The sequence below is a fragment of the Myxine glutinosa genome, chromosome 1 (assembly GCF_964187855.1).
Source record: "Myxine glutinosa chromosome 1, kmMyxGlut1.1, whole genome shotgun sequence".
Classification (NCBI taxonomy): Eukaryota; Metazoa; Chordata; class Myxini; order Myxiniformes; family Myxinidae; genus Myxine; species Myxine glutinosa.
In genome coordinates, this window is record NC_136261.1 from 31412322 (window position 1) to 31433221 (window position 20900).

The following is a 20900-nucleotide window of genomic DNA, read 5'->3' on the forward strand; positions in this document are numbered from 1 at the left end:
ACCGCGAGGGAAAGACAAAGACAGTACAGGGTGCTGTCCCTCTAAAAGTGCCCCTCTAAAGTTGGAGCAGGTATTTGCAATTTGTTCAGGGTGCCGGCAATATTTTCACGAAATCTTCGCGAAGACACCATGGGACCTTTAATGGCCACCCACTAATGCTCGCAGAAAGGACACCCAGTTTAACATCCGTCCAAGGCCAGCACACACACAAAGATGACATCAATCTACCTGCTAAACACTAAGATGACAGTTTAAAGTTGGGTTTGGATTCAAAACCAGGCTCGGCAGCTAGTCTATGCTGGCATCAAGCAAACAGAAGATGCAGTCTTCACTTCCCTCCCGCAGCACCATCACAGCGGAGCCCTGGAAGCACAAGTCATCCTTGAAATGCTGTGCGATTTCATGGACTAGGTGCTGAAAGGGTACTTTGTGAATGAGTGCATTTCCGACTTTTAATAGTGACAGTTCTTATGTTCCGTAGTTCCTAGATGATAACAATTTGACATTTTTCACATGGCTCGTGGCTAGAATCACAGTTTGTAGATACTTTAGATGCATCTTGCTTTCTTGCATCCCCTTCCAATGACGAAGCAATGCCACACATATCATTTGCCATCATCACCCTATCTATCTTCCTGTGTAAATGTTAATTGCCTTCCAACATGGCCGCTGATACTGTGCGCACGTACTCGTAGATTGGTGACATCTTTGGGAACTGTAGGCAGGTGAGAAAGTGGTTTGAAAACACCTTAGAAATGGAAACAAATGATGGCAGATGTGAAATATATATATTTTTTCAATGAAAGTGCGATGAAAAATAATAAATTATTGATATGCAATGTTAAACTTTCCACAATGAGAATAAAGCAATGCCCTCTAGCATTTTACGTTGCTTCCTTGACCATGTGACACATGGTTTGAACGTCTCAGTATGTTGGTCATTCTACTGAACTGCGTCACACTTGGAATGTTTCGACCCTGCGAGGATATCACCTGCACTTCTCGACGCTGTGAGATCCTTCAGGTGAGACTTCACACGCACGTACACACACACACACACACACACACACACACACACACACACACACACACGGAACAAAAACTCTGAAAAAGTCGAATAGCTTGGTCCATGAACCGTGATCCCTTACCGAATCGTTTTAATCGTTTCTTCTTAAAAAAACTGAAATAATTCTCATATCCATATACATATTCAGATCTTCACCAAAATCGAATCGTATTGTCCTTGTCAGAAAACCCAACCTCGCCACCAAGTTTCGGCCAAATCCGTCCACAACTTTTTGAGATATCCTCCTATGTATAGTTTTGGCCCGATCTCCCAATGGTGAAGAATCACTTAAAAAATTCTAGTAGCCGGATCCGAATCCGGATCTTCACCAAAATCTAATCATTTCGTCCTTGTCACATATGCCACATCTCTGCCAAATTTCGTCCGAATCCGTCCACAACTTTTTGAGATATTTTGTTCACAAACGGAAAAAAACAAACGGACAAACAGACACACACACAGGGGTGAAAACATAACCTCCATTTCACCTTTGGTGGCAGGGGTAATAATACCTGCGTACAAAAGTCTGGTGTTGGCTTAACAGTTAAGGTGGCTGAGCTTAAGATCTTAGGGTCTTGAGTTTGAGCCCCCATCGTGCTGTTAAATAACAGGTCGGTAAACTCAGTCTGTCATCCTTCCAATGAGTTAGCAAAATGAGTGCCAGCTTACTGGAAACAGAGGGCACTGCAACAGTGGTACAGCCACACTCCCAGCAATAATGCATCCAGTAGCCACAGTCTGCGTAAAAAAAAAAAAAACCTGCATAAAACGAGTTAGATCCTGAAAACATACCTCCTCCCCAAGAAACAAAATCAAAGTCATAAACCAACTTGCAGTACCAGTGTTACCATACAGTTGCGGAATAATAAACTGGCTACAAGCAGAAATCAATAAAATAGATATCAAAACAAGGAAACTCACTATCCACAAATTGTTCTTCAAAAATCAATGCATCCTGAGAATATTCCTGCTGAGACAAGTAAGTAGCAGCCCGATGGTCAACCAAGTGCATAGGAATGACAACTGCAAGATTGGCTGAGTATGTGAAAAGCTCAACAGACTTCAAAATCCAATTTGTAAGCAAACATGAAGACAGCAAGTCAGAGAAGGTATCCCCATCCCACATTGCAAAGAATTTCCCAAAACAGGTGCGAAGGGAAGATGTCACAAGAAACCGAAACAATAACAAGTACAGCCCCAATGATTGTAAAAAGACAAAAGAAGAACATAAACCGAAATATCAACAAATATATGCCGACAACTAGGAGAACGACAAAAGAGCAGGAAGGTATAAAAAAAATGTGTTGGACAGATTGGGTGTCTACAAAGAAGGCTCTTTGGAATGGCCGAGAAGAGATCAGCTCAACTGGGATGGAAAACGAATAATTATAAAGACCCAAGACCAAGGACACCACACGAATGGCTTTAAGAAGATGGTGGGACGGATTCAATCAGACAGCTGTTGATTCTTCATGGTAGAAAAAGAAAGCACGAGTCATCTCCTATTGGGATGTAAAAAAAAAAACAAGTGTCAGAACAGCTGTACACACAAATGCACATCAAAGTATTGAGATTAAAAAAACAAATATCTAATCAAACGTTTGTTGACCCATTGGCACATCTAAAAAGTAGATGGTATTCATAGAATACTTACCCTGTGCAGTCAACTTGATGCGAGCCAACTCTTCTATTTTTGAACATTTTTTTTCTTTGATCCAATATGCCTGCCAGACCACGTGAGCAATGACATCATAAATTTATATTCTCCAATATAATTGTTGCATAGATCATGCTCGATACATTTAAAACTGATCAGACTAAGCATTATTCCTGTCGAATTATTACGTCATAATTATGGCACCAATGACGTCATTGTTCACAACACCTATTCCCCATATGGAGTTCTTTACAATGAGCCATGTTTCAATTTTTTCCATGCAGCGGTTGTGGAGATATAGAGGTGCAACATTTTTCGGTTTTTCCAAGATGGCGCCTGTACCACATGACCTATGACGTCATGATTGTCATTAAAATATTCTAAAGGAGGAGGCGCTCCTAAGGTGAAAATGTCATGTCAAACGGACCAACGGTTGCCAAGAAATGTTTTTTTTAAATGGAGACATGGCACACATACGTACGTACCTGAATGCTTAACCCCGCTTTTCGCTTCGTCAGCGCAGGGTAATAATTCAATATCTCAGTTCCACAAAACTCATGGGAACATGAAGCAAAAGTGATCATTGAAAACAAGGAAGTGACGCTCATATATGACCTGATGTTTGCATCGAGCATGAACATCGAAAACAAAGCATTGTGACTGGACAAGTACAAAAATGACTGACTTGGGTAAAAAAAAGAAACCCAATGACTTAGGTACAAAAAATAAAAGATGGCATTGCTAATTGATGTTTCTATAGTCTATACCCAGCAATTTTCGGATAAGCAATGCAGAAATCAAGAAAATGACCAAATACGAGGATCTCAAAAATGAAGTCAAAAGATCTTGTGAGCTGAAGAACATCAAAATGGTTTCAGACCAGGTCACTCTACTCTGGACAATGGACATGCTGCTTCTGCTGTCTCAACAATGGATGGAGGTCCTCAATGCCAAACAGGAAATTAGAGATGTCTCCCTTGACATATCACGTGCCTTCAATACGGTCTGGCACCCCGCTCTGCTCACCAAACTCTCCTTTTATGGTATCCATGGAAATATCCACGCATGGCTTGTGGACTTCCTCTCTAGTTGTAGTCAACGTGTGGCCCTGAATGGGTTTCTCTCATCTCCCCTTCCTGTTCAGGCTGGAGTTCCCCAAGGCAGTGTTCTGGACCCTGTGCTTTTCCTGGTCTTCATCAATGATCTCTCTGACTCTCTTGAAAATCCCTCTCTATCATTTTGCTGATGACTCCACTCTCTGCCGCTCCATTCCTCATCCCTGAGATCGGCAGTCTGCCTCCTCACTCTCTGCAGACCCGGACAAAATCACAGACTGGTCAAACAAGTGGAACATGTCTTTCAATCCTGACAAATCTCACACTCTCAATATGTCTCTCTGAAAAGACTGACTGGACAACCCTCCCATCCACTTTCTGAACAATCCTCTCCAAGAAGTTCTGTCACTCAAGCTTTTGGGTCTCGCTATCTGCCATGATCTTTCCTGGGAAAACCACATTTCTAAGCTGGCCTCCAAAGCCATTCACCGACTGGGCATCCTCCGTCGTGCGAAGTCCTTCCTTGGCACACCTGAGCTCCTCTCCACATACAAGGCTTTCATCCGCAGCTCAATGGAATACTGTTCCCCCCTCTGGGCCGGTGCTCCTGCCTCACACCGAGCTCGGTTTCACTCTGTTGAAACCAAAGCTTTCAGAATCATTGGAATCTCCCGCGATGAAGCTAACTCCGAGAGCCTTTCACTCACTCACCGCAGGCAGGTTGGTGGTCTTTCTGTCTTCTACCGACTCCTCTCTGGCCTTGCCCCCCCAGCTCTCTCTGTGCTCTGTCCTCCAAATATTTCTACAGGTCGCACAAGGTCTGCCAACAACCCTCTTATGCTTAAACTGCCAAAATCAAGAGTCTCTGCTCACCTTCACTCCTTCACTCCTCTTTTCTCCCGCCTCTGGAATAAACTCCCTCACTCTCTTCAATCCCACTCCTCCTTCCAGGTCTCTAAAACAGCTGTTCACCACCATCACTTATCCTCCCCCATCCAAAACCTTGTTCTTTTCTACCCCCGCTAATTCACCCCAGATCCACTCTTTTGAAATACCAACTTCTTTCCTGAAAGTCGTTGCAGTGTCCTTGTGTTTTATACTTCTGCCACCCTCCCCCCCTTCCCACGCCTTCTCCCCCCAAACCCTCTCCCTCCCACAGATCTCTCGATGTCCCGACTCAAATGTTGTGTTTGTGTGCTTCCCCTTGTCTCCCCATCTTGTCTACCGCTCCCCTTATTATATGTTTTATGTGTCTGTTTGATTTTTTGTGTGATTAATGTTCGCTCTTTCACGAGGCTCGATCTTGTATACAAAAAAAAAAAAAAAAATCGTACCAGTGATAAATGCAACAACGGGAATGATAAAAGAAGACGAAGAACCTTTCGTAGATATTGAAAATCATTCTTGGGAATATTACGACAACCAAACTGCAGTTCGAAGCTGTCCGAGGCTCGGGGACGATCCTTAAAATATCCCTCTGAACAAAACTTTGAGAATAAGAAAACCACAAATTAGTCCATGAATCATGATCACTTACCGAAGCAGAGATGTATACCTTGGGTCCTTGGAGGACTCTGTTCAACCACCTGAAACCCGCAAATGAAGAAAACGACCAACGACACACACACGCACACACACACACACACACACACACACACACACACACACACACACACACACACACACACAAACATTATCTTGCACAGTGGAATAATCACATAATAAAACTCATTTCTTCCAAATAACATCACCACACAAACCAATCTCACTCAGCTTGGCTTTGCTCACGACTTGTGAAAGGACACCGATTTGGCAATTTTTCACTGTAATCATTGTTAGTAATTCATCTCCACAGTATGAGCAACTGACAGTGTTGCTTCCATAAAATTGCATCAAGGCTTCTGAAGATGAAAAAAAAAAAAATTTGCTGCCCGTCAACAAACACATTCACCTGCTTCCTATTTTCCACAAAAGCCTGCTGTTTTGCCTTTCCAAGAGTGTGTAACGAAACATTTACTTAAGACAATCACACCTGTTGTATGTGCATCTTTTAATATTTTCCTGTATTGCATTAACACCTACGGTACTTTGCATATATTACTCAGCTTCTTAACACAACCTTCAGGGATCTAGACAACAAAAGCCTCCAAAATATGTAAACGATCGATTGGGAGGACTATACAGGAGGGGAAGAGGTGATGTAAACAAACGCATGAACGCAATGAGAGGTGTGAAGCATCAATCTAGAGTCAGGAGGCGGTAATACGAATAGAGGGGTGACATAAATGATTGTGAGAGGTCGAAGGCAATGGACCTTGAGTGAGGGGTGAACCGTCAAAGGTGGTCGCATGGAGTTGATTTGCACCGTGAAAGGAATATGGGGGGAAAGGAGAAATGAATAGTAAGCAAACAAAGAAAATGACTAATATTTAAATGATGATGTAGAATAATCTCGATAATGTCTAATATACAGACTTGGCATTTAATATGGAATATTTTTTTGTGGGGGTGAACTTACTTTTCAAGATGTCTTAGAACCAAAAGTTCATTGGAATTATGTTGAAATTATTCTAGATTTTGTTAATGTGACCTTTAAAAGAAACAAAAACCACATTTGACATTTCGAAACAAATAAATTGATCCTTGAAAGTGATTTAAACTGATATCGAACTCATACATGGACAGTACTGTGTTAAACTTCTGTACGTTTTCCAGAAGTATCTCTTTATTTTGCACATTAGCCAAAAAAATTTCAACAAAAACAAAAGTTAAATTACGACTGGGATTACGGACAGTAAAATTACAGTTCAGTACTTCGTGGAACCCCCACGAGCATTCAGAAGAGCACGTACACATTGAGGCAATGAGGCATGCTGTTCACGAGATTTGCCAAGGTTTGGACAGGAATCGCTTGCCATGCAGTGACATTAGCCTGCTGCAATTCACGCACAGAGGTCGGCTGCTGGTCCAAGTGGTCGATTTGACGCGTTAATTCTGCCCACAAGTTCTCTATCGGATTCATATCCGGGGACATGGCAGGCTACTCCATATGCTCTACACCACGGTCAGCAAGAAAGTGTTGGATCATGCGAGCATGATGAGGCCGTGCATTGTCATCTTGGAAGACAAAGTTTCCTCGAAAGGCTGCACGAGCAAATGGAAGCAATGCTTCTTCCAGAATGGCCCTGTACTTGAACTGGTTCAGGTTTCCATTCAGAACAACCAGGTCAGTTTTGCCCCCTGCATGAAAAGCAGCCCAAACGGTCACCCCACCACCTCCAGCTTGGACTCTTGGCACTATACAATCTTTGTTGTAGGCTTCATGCACTTGTCTGCACACTCGGACGTGGCCACCTTGACGATAGACCAGAAATCTAGACTCGTCACTGAAGATGACGTGATTCCAGTGTCCTGGCTGCCATTGATGGTGCTCTCTGGCCCACTGCGATCAGCGCTGGCGGTGTTGTCTGGTCAGGCGTGGCTTTCTAAGGGGACGCCTGGCACGATAGCCTTCTTAAACCAGTCGTTGGTTGACTAGCCTTCTGGATACAGGCACATTTGTCAGTTGCTGCCACTCAGCCCTAAGCCGATTAGCTGACTTGGTACGGCCATTGCGGACTAACTGGTGCAGCTGGCGATCATCCCTCCTTGTGGTTCTGCGGGGACGTCCTGGCCGCGGTATTGGAGTTGGGACATCCCTCTGAGCATGTCGTTTCAGGATCCTTGACACGTGACCTTGAGTGGTGCCATACTGCCGAGCAATAGCACGCTGTTTCATGCCGTAATTTCGTAAAGCCACCACTACATGACAAACAGCATTGTCGAGTTGACGGACCATCTCCAGAGGAAGCGGCAATAACTTTTGGAGACGTGCAGCAGTTGTTTTCCACTAATACAGAATGCAACAACCCTTGTATACCCGACTGTGAAGCCAATCATCAAATGCACCTGTCTGTACATTTTGCCACGCCACCTGTGATATAATCCTGTTGTTGACTTCTTGCTGCGACAGACAATCAGTGACATGGTTCTTTTAACAAATAAATCACCAAAGTGCAAAAGAAACTCACCAGATTGATATACTGAGTTAAGAAAGTAAACCCATCAAGAAAAAAAAAATATTCCATATTAAATGCCAAGTCTGTATAAATGATGATGTGGAATCATCTAGAAAATGAATAATATACAAACGATGATGCAGAATAATCTAGAAAATGTCTAATATTTAAATGATGATGTGGAATAATCTCGAAAATGTCTAATATATAAATGATGATGCAGAATAATATAGAAAATGTCTAATATTTAAATGATGATGTAGAATAATCTCGAAAATGTCTAATATATAAATGATGATGTAGAATAATGTAGAAAATCATGTATATATTAATGATGATGTAGAATAATCTAGAAAATGACTAATATTTAAATGATGATTCAGAATAATCTAGAAAATGTCTAATATATAAATGATGATGTAGAATAATCTAGAAAATCATGAATGTATAAATGATGATGTAGAATAATCTAGAAAATGACTAATATTTAAATGATGATTCAGAATAATCTAGAAAATGACTAATATATAAATGATGATTCAGAATAATCTAGAAAATGACTAATATATAAATGATGATGCAGAGTAATCTAGAAAATGACTAATATATAAATGATGATGTAGAATAATCTCGAAAATGTCTAATATATAAATGATGATGTAGAATAATCTAGAAAATGACTAATATTTAAATGATGATGTGGAATAATCTAGAAAATCATGAATATATAAATGATGATGTGGAATAATCGAGAAAATGATGAATATATAAATGATGATGGAGAATAATCTAGAAAATGTCTAATATATAAATGACTAGCAGAAGTACCCGGCATTGCCGGGCGGGGGAGGGGAGGGGGAAGGGGAGGGGAGGGGAACGGGGGGGAGGGGAGAAGAGTGGGAGGGGGAGAGGGGAGAAGAGGGGGGGATGGGGCGGGTGAGGGATGGGAGGGGGGAGGGGAGGAGGGAGGGGGAGGGGAGGGGGGAAGGGGGGAATGGGGAGGGGGAAGGGGGGGGGAGGGGGGGAAGGGAAGGGGGGAGGGGGGAGGGGAGGGGGAGGGGGGAGGGGAGGGGGAGGGGCCAGAGGGGGGAGGGGAGGGGGAGGGGCCGGAGGGGGGAGGGGGAAGGGGGAAGGGGGGAGGGGGGAGGGGAGAGGGAAGAGGAGGGGATGGGGAGGGTGAGGGATGGGGAGGGTGAGGGATGGGAGGGTGAGGGATGGGAGGGGGGAGAGGAAGGGGGTGGGAGGGGGGAGGGGGTGGGAGTGGGGAGGGGAGGGGGTGGGAGGGGGGAGGGGGCAGGGAGCAGGGGGAGGGGGGAAGGGGGACCCGGCAGAAGTACCCGGCATTGCTGGGCGGGGGAGGGGAGGGGAACGGGGGGGGGGAGAAGAGGGGGGAGGGGAGAAGGGTGGGGGAGGGGAGGGGGAAAATGGAGGGGGAGGGGGAAAAGGGAGGGGGAGGGGAGAAGGGGAGGGTGTAGGGTGGAGGGGGTAGGGTGGAGGGGGAAGGGAGGGGGGAGGGGGGATGGGGGAGGGGGAAGGGGGAGGGGGAGGGGGGAGGGAATGGGAAAGGGAGGGGGTGGGGGAGGGGGAAAAGGGAGGGGGAGGGGGAAGGGGGAGGGGGAAAATGGAGGGGGAGGGGAGAAGGGGAGGGGAGAAGGGGAGGGGTAGGGTGGAGGGGGAAGGGAAGGGGGGATGGAGGGGGGAGGGGGAAGGGGGAGGGGGAAAAGGGAGGGGGAGGGGGAAGGGGGAGGGGGAAAAGGGAGGGGGAAGGGGGAGGGGGAAAATGGAGGGGGAGGGGAGAAGGGGAGGGGGGAGGGGGAGGGGAGGAGGGGAGGGGTAGGGTGGAGGGGGAAGGGAAGGGGGGATGGAGGGGGGAGGGGGAAGGGGGAGGGAAGGGGATGGCCAGTCAACAATGACGTTGCAGTTCTCATGGTCGGAGAGCAGCACAACAATCGGACATAGTCCTGCATATTCGCAACAGCACGAAGCGGATTTTGGAGACTCACCGATCCTGTGACGTCCTCCAGTACCAGCGTTGCCGGGCGGGGGAAGGGAGACCCGTACATTTCCAACCCGTACATTCGCCCTCTCGACTCAAGCTCACTCGGACAAAAGCCTCACACAAATTACACCGTGAAGGCCCAATGGTCATGTCTATGCCACAAATCACGGGCGCACTGAATTGAAAATATATAGAACGCTCATACTCCGTGAAAAGTGAAGCCGCCGTGTCGCCATCTTGGTCAGCACGACTCGACCAACTCGCTTCGCGGATCTCGTTTTGTGCGGCAATAAACTGCTCCAATCGGTTACGGAAGGGTTGTGGAGAGACGTTTCACAGCTGTTTCAAAGACATTTAATTCATATCGCACAAAATCGATACAAAAACGATCGCATAAAAGGTGAAAAAACGTGTGACCTGTGACGGGATGGAACATCACATGATCGCTCTGAGCGAAACGGCTCAACCAACTCGCTTCGCGGATCTCGTTTTGTGCGGCAATAAACTGCTCCATTCGGTTACGGAAGGGTTGTGGAGAGACGTTTCACAGCTGTTTCAAAGACATTTAATTCATATCGCACAAAATCGATACAAAACACGATCGCATAAAAGGTGAAAAAACGTGTGACGTGTGACGGGATGGAACATCACGTGATCGCTCTGAGCGAATCAGTCTGGCGGCGGTAATGGAACATCACGTGATCGCTCTGAGGGAATCAGCGAGCTGCTCTGGAACCGGCTGAGATTAGCGGGTACTTCGCTGAAATGCGCTGAGGTAAATATGAATAAAAAATATGGATCGTCAAATATTTTGAGTTCGGCCATGTTCGTCCCAGGCTCAATGGCCATGTCTATGTCAAATATCAAGCACGTAAGCCTCTCCGTTTCGGAGTCTATCGGTAACATTACACACACACACACACACACACACACACACACACACACACACACACACACACACACACACACACACACACACAAACTGTGTTATATATATATAGATGATGTAGATTAATCTAGAAAATGACTAATATTTAAATGATTTTTTAAAAAACCACCTTTAGAGGCCATTTTTCCCCGCAAAGTGTGGGTTGGCCTTTTTCGGGAACCGTGGTTGTTGTTGTTTTTTGGTCCCCTTTTTGAAGCAATGTTTTACGGCCGGATGCCCTTCCTGACGCCAACCCTTTTTGCCGCCTTTAACGACAAACAGGGAATTACCAGTGAATTGGTACTCAATTAGCCGACCTCGGAAGGATGACAGGCTGAGTCAACCCCCCTGGCGTTAATTCAGCGATCGACCGGGATTCGAACCCAGGATCCTAGGATCCTAAGCCAGCACCCTAGCCGCTAGCCCAACACCAGGGTTATTAGCCCAACACCAGCCCAACACCAACACCAAGCCGGCACCCTAGCAACATTAATATTTAAATGATGATGCAGAATAATCTAGAAAATGATGAATATATAAATGATGATGTGGAATAATCTAGAAAATGTCGAATATATAAATGATGATGTAGAATAATCTCGATAATGTCTAATATTTAAATGATGATGTGGAATAATCTAGAAAATGATGAATATATAAATGATGATGTAGAATAATCTAGAAAATGTCGAATATATAAATGATGTAGAATAATCTAGAAAATGTCTAATATTTAAATGATGATGTGGAATAATCTAGAAAATGATGAATATATAAATGATGATGTAGAATAATCTAGAAAATGTCGAATATATAAATGATGATGTGGAATAATCTAGAAAATGTCTAATACATAAATGATGATGTCGAATAATCTCGAAAATGACTAATATATAAATGATGATGTAGATTAATCTAGAAAATGTCTAATACAAAAATGATGATGTAGAATAATCTAGAAAATGACTAATATATAAATGATGATGTAGATTAATCTAGAAAATGTCTAATACATAAATGATGATGTAGATTAATCTAGAAAATGACGAATATATAAATGATGATGTAGATTAATCTAGAAAATAACTAATATATAAATGATGATGTAGATTAATCTAGAAAATGACGAATATATAAATGATGATGTAGATTAATCTAGAAAATGACTAATATATAAATGATGATGTAGATTAATCTAGAAAATGACTAATATATAAATGATGATGTAGATTAATCTAGAAAATGACTAATATATAAATGATGATGTAGAATAATCTAGAAAATGTCTAATACATAAATGATGATGTAGAATAATCTAGAAAATGACGAATATATAAATGATGATGTAGATTAATCTAGAAAATAACTAATATATAAATGATGATGTGGAATAATCTAGAAAATGACTAATATATAAATGATGATGTAGATTAATCTAGAAAATAACTAATATATAAATGATGATGTGGAATAATCTGGAAAATGACTAATATATAAATGATGATGTGGAATAATCTAGAAAATAACTAATATATAAATGATGATGTAGAATAATCTAGAAAATAACTAATATATAAATGATGATGTGGAATAATCTAGAAAATGACTAATATATAAATGATGATGTAGAATAATCTAGAAAATAACTAATATATAAATGATGATGTGGAATAATCTGGAAAATGACAAATATATGAATGATGATGTAGAATAATCTAGAAAATGACTAATATATAAATGATGATGTAGATTAATCTAGAAAATGACTAATATATAAATGATGATGTAGAATAATCTAGAAAATGTCTAATACATAAATGATGATGTAGAATAATCTAGAAAATAACTAATATATAAATGATGATGTGGAATAATCTGGAAAATGACAAAAATATGAATGATGATGTAGATTAATCTAGAAAATAACTAATATATAAATGATGATGTAGAATAATCTAGAAAATGACTAATATATGAATGATGATGTAGATTAATCTAGAAAATAACTAATATATAAATGATGATGTAGAATAATCTAGAAAATAACTAATATATAAATGATGATGTGGAATAATCTGGAAAATGACAAATATATGAATGATGATGTAGAATAATCTAGAAAATGACAAATATATAAATGATGATGTAGATTAATCTAGAAAATGACTAATATATAAATGATGATGTAGAATAATCTAGAAAATAACTAATATATAAATGATGATGTGAAATAATCTGGAAAATGACAAATATATGAATGATGATGTAGAATAATCTAGAAAATGACTAATATATAAATGATGATGCAGAATAATCTAGAAAATGACTAATATATAAATGATGATGTAGATTAATCTAGAAAATAACTAATATATAAATGATGATGTGGAATAATCTGGAAAATGACAAATATATGAATGATGATGTAGAATAATCTAGAAAATGACTAATATATAAATGATGATGTAGATTAATCTAGAAAATGACTAATATATAAATGATGATGTAGAATAATCTAGAAAATAACTAATATATAAATGATGATGTGGAATAATCTAGAAAATGACTAATATATGAATGATGATGTAGATTAATCTAGAAAATAACTAATATATAAATGATGATGTGGAATAATCTAGAAAATAACTAATATATAAATGATGATGTGGAATAATCTGGAAAATGACAAATATATGAATGATGATGTAGAATAATCTAGAAAATGACTAATATATAAATGATGATGTAGATTAATCTAGAAAATGACTAATATATAAATGATGATGTAGAATAATCTAGAAAATAAATAATATATAAATGATGATGTGAAATAATCTGGAAAATGACAAATATATGAATGATGATGTAGAATAATCTAGAAAATGACTAATATATAAATGATGATGTAGATTAATCTAGAAAATGACTAATATATAAATGATGATGTAGAATAATCTAGAAAATAAATAATATATAAATGATGATGTGAAATAATCTGGAAAATGACAAATATATGAATGATGATGTAGAATAATCTAGAAAATGACTAATATATAAATGATGATGTAGATTAATCTAGAAAATGACTAATATATAAATGATGATGTAGAATAATCTAGAAAATAAATAATATATAAATGATGATGTGAAATAATCTGGAAAATGACAAATATATGAATGATGATGTAGAATAATCTAGAAAATGACTAATATATAAATGATGATGCAGAATAATCTAGAAAATAACTAATACATAAAAGATGATGTGGAATAATGTAGATAGTGAATAAATAAATATGAATGGATGAAAAAACTGAAGAAATGGCAGGGAATTGTAAAACAAGAAGGAAAACGATTGGGATACGAAAACCAAACATATTTCAAACGTTTGTTGACCCATTTAGTGCTAATGTGTAGAGTTTAAAGATAAATATTAGTTTCTTGCGTTTACCGGTAGCGCCCTGATGCAGAGAAATACTGCAGATGGTCTAAAATTACAGGATGTTTTGGTCCTTTCTCTGAATCATGTTAATGGGATTTGCGGATTGGGCTTGAAACGGCGGAAACGATCATTGTGCTGTTACTCATACATAACTTTACTCATCAACACCATTGATAAATGTTTGGAACAAACTCCTCTTCAATATTTAACAGTAGAACAACTTATATAAAATTGAGTATTAGTGATACCATGGGATGACAGGATGGCCAAGAGGTATGCACACTTGCCGCTCAGCTGTCCAGCCAGGGTTTGGAATCTCGGCCCAACTATAAACTGTCATCCTGGTATTTTGCAGGCACATCCCTTGGATGGACGTCAACCTGGGTGTCCTGTACCTGCTGGCATTAGTCGGTGGCTCTTAAAGATCTTGTGGTGTCCTTTGCGAAGAGTGGGCGAGTTATTGCCGGCACCATGAAGAAATTCCCAATTCCTACCCGAACCTATAGAGGGCATTGCATCAGCGGTACAGCCTCGCCCCCAACCAATTGTATGCTACCCCACAGTCTTGGAATGCATATGAAAGAAAACGAATAAGTGATACCGTGATGAGATACATACTGTTTTCCACTGAAATTTTTTCCTTCTATCCTCGTTTTTACGAACATAACATTACTTTCCTTTGAACTCAGATAACACTTAACACCCGTACCGTACCCAACTAATTTATAGGCAGGATATATGTGGTCATCATACCAGTCCAAAGGTACACTCTTCCCAAAGAAACAACAAAATATTTTACATCTGCATGATTAATGTCAGGGAAACTGGTTTAGAATCCCCTACTCCCTAAACACACCAGTGCGGCCATTTTCCTTGTTGTGAGTAGCCCATCGTTTTGTACAATTTTTTTTTGAAAGCCTCTTGTAGGTCACCGTTGCTGGTAAAGAAAGAAACTTCGTGCTTTACTAGGTCAATCAGTTCAAGAGAAACGTTTAAATGTAGCTCTGCAGTAACTGAACCATTATGAGTGCAATGTTAATGCAATGCTAATGCAGCACTTCTGCCTGGAGCTTTGGTGATTGTAATTGTCAATTTAATTGTCGAGGAAATCGGTAATTATGTGCCCATATTGACCAGATAAGTCGACTTTAAGCATTGTAATCAATCTCCATTATTGGCCTTTTTTTTTTTTGGAAGAAAATGGCAACAATTGCGTTTTGACAAAAGGAAACAAAATTATGTTCCCGCAAAGTGGCTCTTACACCTTGGGATCTCATAATTTCCTTCCAGCTATACTTTGGTCTTACAGCAATCATCTTTGCTCTCTCAATGGAACAGTTTTTTTTCTTCTTCAATCCTCCTACGGTAGAAGTAAACCTGGTGTTGGCTTAGCGGTTAGGGTGTCGGCTTGGGATCCTAGAATTTTGGGTTAGAATCCCGGTCGCCAAGGGGGTTGACTCAGCCTGTCATCCTTCCGAGGTCCGCAAATTGAGTACCAGTTCACTGGTAATTCCCTGCGTGTCACAGGGTGACTAATAGGGTTGGTGGCAGGAAGGGCATCCGACCATAAAACATTTCTTCAAAAAAGGGGACCATACAATAACAACATGCATTTTAAAGGCCATTTTCCCTACTAGAGCGGGGGTTAGCCTTGCGGTCCCCATGACAATCTTCTCCATTTTGCCCTATTTTCTGCATTTTTTTCGAAGTCCTTTTTCCTTTTTCGAAGCTGTTCCATGCGCTCACGCTTTCGAAGCTGTTCCATGCGCTCACGCTTTCGAAGCTAAGTGATCTTTCTCAATTGTGTTTTTGTCGAGACTGTATCTATCTTTCGGTGTATGCACCTATAGCCTATCTTTTGGAAAATTTTCGGTGCTAATTTTTCGTACATGTATACACAATCGTCGGTTAATGCGTATCGAGTATTCTGAGGCCTAGTACTCGTAGGCTTGGCTACCGTACCGTCTCCGACCTTGTGGTTTTGTTTTTCTCTCAGCGATTCGTCGAATGCGCTGCAATTATTTTCGTTCTTTGTTTCGTCCCAGTCGTTCACCCCATACCTCCTTGTTTAATATCTCCACTCAAAAAAAACAAACCCAAAAACATATTTCCTTCCCAGGTCTTATTCGTTTATTTGTTGTTCTTTTTTGTTCGTTCGTTCTTCGTTCGCGATCACGCGATCACGTGGTTAGAAATGTATAATCTCTCCCCCGAACAACTATTTTCTCTCATATATTATAACACCCTTTTCTTCTTTTCCTACAAAAGGATGCTTTCGTCTTGCTCACCAAATCTATTCATTCCAAAAAATATATATAATACCATCTCTTACAGTTCCTCCTTTCTAAATTCCCTAAACTATCCAGAACTCCACCCCTCCTTCAGTGTCCTCAAACGTATTTTTGACTCGAAGGTCTCAAACTCAATTTGCAAAAAATGTTCGTTTCCCATGAATCGTACACTTTTCAAAATCCAATCTCACCCCTCCCCTCCAAATCCTCCCCATCACCCATCCCTTTCAAATCTCCCCCCTTGCCCCTTCCCTCCCCTCCCTCCTAAACTCCCCCCACACCCCTCCTCTCCGAGACTCTCCCTCGCTCCTCCCCTCCTAGACTCCCCTCTCACCCCTCCTCCTCAAAGCATCCTCCCTGCTTCTTCCCCCTTCCAACTTTCACCTTCATCTCCCCCAACCTTCTGCCTCGCTCTTCCCCCTCCTCAAATAACACCTCACTGTGCCTCACCCAATCTCCATCAAACCTTTTGTCCGCCCCATTCTTCCCTTTCTCCAAGCTATTCTGAAATCTCTGAAATCTCTGACACACCTTCAACAGCTCTCCCTACCTCTTCCTCCTCTTCCACATCTTACCCTACCCCTCCCCCCCCTGTTCTGGACCCGATGCTCCCCCTTCCTCTTCATTAACGGTATGGACCTCAAACATCCGGGGCCTTCGCTCAAACTTGACTGATCTCTCCATACAGGTTGCTTCTGACAAACCAGATGTGATCTGCTTAACAGAAACTTTCCTCCTTCATGATGTCTCTGATGACTTGGTATCTCTCCCAGGTTACTCCCTCCTCCGGCATGATAGACCTGAGCCTCGTCCTGGAGGTGGGGTTGCTATCTTTATGAAAAACTCTCTTCCTCACTCGCCCTCCACTGCCCTCTCTCCACCTCACCCCCAGGAATACCTTTGGCTACGGCTTCCCCTTCGCTCCCACCTTTTGTTCATATGTGTGTTGTACCGTCCACCAAACAGCGATGACTCCATCTACATCTCGCTGTCTGATAATATGGACCAACTTCTATCTACCCATCCCAACTCTCTCTCTTCCTCATGTGGTGATTGCAATTGTCACCATGCCAGTTGGCTGGGTGTGGGTACCTCTCTCACCAGCCATGGCTCTTCAGCAAAGGACTTCTGCGACTCACTGGGACTGACACAATCTGTCAATTTCCCGACCTGGATCTCAGTCAACGGAGCATCTTCTCTTCTGGATTTCGTTATGACAAACTTCCCTGAAAATGTCTGCTGCTCTTCTTCTGCTACAATCGGCTCATCTGATCATGTGCTTGTCAAAGTGGACATCTCTCTGACCATTCTCAGAGAGCCTCCTCAGCGTCGACGAGTCTGGCATTTCACTCAGGCCAACTGGCACGGTCTTCAAGCAGCCATCAATCATCTGGACTGGTCTCCCATCTCTACCGCCTCTGACATCAACTCATCCTGGGAATTCTTTCAAAGTAAATTGCTCTCTCTCATGCACAGATTTATCCCATCTCGTCTTCAGTTGTCATACCCTTCCTCCCGTCCATGGTACACGGAATCTTGTGGTGAGGCTGTTGCCCTGAAACAACTTGCTTTCGTCTCCTGGAAAGCAAATCCAACGGAAGGAAATCTCATTTCCTTTCACAAAGCCCGAAACAAGTGTGTGTCCACCCTCAGGAGAGCCAGGAAACAATATCTCACCGTTATCAAGACCGAACTCTCTTATCTGTCTCCCTCTTCCAAATCCTGGTGGCGTCTGGTCAAATCTGTTTCTGGTGTTTGTTCCCCCTCCATCCCCTCCCTCACCTCAAACGGCTTAACGGCTGACTCCGCACGTGAAAAAGCTGAATGCCTCAACTCTGTGTTTGCCTCTAAATCTTGTGTCCCAAACCCATCCCTCTCTGTACCCACCATACCCAGTCGTACCCAGCTGCTCCTGGACTCTGTGTCCTTTCCTCCTGACAAGGTGGAAAAGTTTCTGTCAACCCTCGACTCTGATTCTGCAACTGGTCCTGACGGCATCAGCCCACGGGTCCTAAAATCATGTGTTTCCGCTCTTTCACTCCCTCTTTCTGTTCTCTTCACCCTCTCTTTTGCTCAAGGTCATCTGCCATCTGCTTGGAAATCAGCCAACATCACCGCTTTGCACAAAAAAGGTGCAAAAACAGATCCCAGCAACTACAGACCAATCAGCCTTCTCCCAATTATCAGCAAAGTCATGGAATCCATCATTGCTTCAGATATGAAATCTTTCCTCTTCTCCAATGGCTTGATCTCTGATCATCAATTTGGTTTCAGACCTGGTCACTCTACTCTGGACATGCTGCTTCTGCTTTCTCAACAATGGATGGAGGTCCTCAACGCCAAACAGGAAATTAGAGCCGTCTCCCTTGACATTTCACGTGCCTTCGATATGGTCTGGCACCCTGCTCTGCTCACCAAACCCTCCTCCTTTGGTATCCATGGAAATCTCCACGCATGGCTGGCGGACTTCCTCTCTGGTCGTAGTCAAAGTGTGGCCCTGAATGGGTTTCTCTCATCTCCTCTTCCTGTTCAGGCTGGAGTTCCCCAAGGTAGTGTTCTGGGCCCTGTGCTTTTTCTGGTCTTCATCAATGATCTCTCTGACTCTCTTGAAAATCCTCTCTATCTCTTTGCTGATGACTCTACTCTCTGTCGCTCCATTCCTCATCCCTCAGATCGGCAGTCTGCAGCCTCCTCACTCTCTGCAGACCTGGACAAAATCACAGACTGGGCAAACAAATGGAACATGTCTTTCAATCCTGATAAATCTCACACTCTTACGATGTCTCTCCGAAAAGACCGACTGGAAAACCCTCCCATCCACTTTCTGAATAATGCTCTCCAAGAAGTTCTGTCACTCAAGCTTTTGGGTCTCACTATTTGCCATGATCTTTCCTGGGTAAACCACATTTCAAATCTGGCCTCCAAAGCCAGTCGCCGACTGGGCATCCTCCGTCGTGCGAAGTCCTTCCTTGGCACACCTGAGCTCCTCACCACATACAAGGCTTTCATCCGCAGCTCTATGGAATACTGCTCTCCCCTCTGGTCTGGTGCTCCTGCCTCACACCGAGCCCGTCTTCACGCTGTTGAAACCAAAGCGGTCAGAATCATTGGAATCTCCCGCGATGAAGCTAACTCCAAGGGCCTTTCACTCACTCACCGCAGGCAGGTTGGTGGTCTTTCCGTCTTCTACCGACTCCTCTCTGGCCTTGCCCCCCCAGCCCTCTCTGGGCTCTGTCCCCCAAATATTCCTACAGGTCGCACAAGATCTGCCTGCAACCCTCTTATGGTTAAACTGCCAAAATCAAGACTTTCTGCTCACCTTCACTCCTTCATTCCTCTTTTCTCCCGCGTCTGGAACAAACTCCGTCACTCTCTTCAATCCCACTCCACCCTCCAGGTCTTTAAAACAGCTGTTCACCACCATCTCTTATCCTCCCCCATCCAAAACCTTGATGTTTTCTACCCCCGCTAATTTCGGTCCCCTTGTGTTTTATACCTCTCCCCCCTACCCCCCCCCCCTCCCCTTCCCATGCATCCTGCCCCCAAGCCCTCTCCCTCCCACACTTCTCCCTGCTCTCAAATGTTGTGGTTGTGTGCTTCCCCTTCTCTCTCCATCTTGTGTTCCGCTCCCTCTTTTTGTATATTTTGTTTGTCTGGTTGATTTGTTTGTGAAATAAATGTTAGCTCTTTCACGAGCCTCGATTCAGAGTACAAAAAAAAAAAAAAAAAAAAAAATCTCTCCTTGTTAACCCCCTTGCCCGCATTTCTTCTTCCACCATCTTTAGCCAAGTCTTTCTCGGTCTTCCCCGTCCTCTACTTCCTTCTACATTCATTTCCATCACTCTTCTCAACCAGTCACTTTCATCCTTCCTCAACACATGACCAAACCATCTCAACCTGTTCCTCTTCACAGCATCAATCACAGGCTCTATTCCCATCATCTTTCGCAATTGGGTCCAGACCATGGAAAAAGGGGACCATGGTGCCAGAAAAAGGCCAACCCCTGCTTTTTGAGGGGAAAAATGGCCTCTAACGGTGGTTCCTCCTTCTGTAGAAGCCCCTGCTTGTATTTGATTGGCTCTGCACTTGAGTGGTGCTTCGGGGCATTTTTGTGCAATCAGGTTTATTTTTTTAACTTTTTGAAGGATTGCTATTTTTCCAAGTTGTTTTCATCTTTAAGTCAAAAGAAAATTACAGGATGATCAATTTGAAGTTATCTCAAGGGTTTGAGGAATAATATATTATCCTGCTTACTGAGATTGCTTGGAACGGGCTTGCATGTGAGGACACAAGTTAAATATCTTGCGCTGAAATATTGTAGGCTTGAAGGATCTTCATGATAAAGACTTTTGTCTTCAGCCTCATCACTTTCACTTCATTGATGAACAGCAATGCTGTGGACAT

At 42.4% G+C, this 20900-nt stretch overlaps 1 protein-coding gene across 1 annotated transcript in view; it reads left to right on the forward strand.

The window, feature by feature from the left end:
* Nucleotides 1-20900, forward strand: part of LOC137419146 (voltage-dependent T-type calcium channel subunit alpha-1G) — a 640444-nt gene that overhangs the window by 225888 nt on the left and 393656 nt on the right. The window contains 1 exon segment of the mRNA XM_078768309.1: nt 913-1024. Within this exon segment, the coding sequence (XP_078624435.1) occupies nt 913-1024 (112 nt within the window).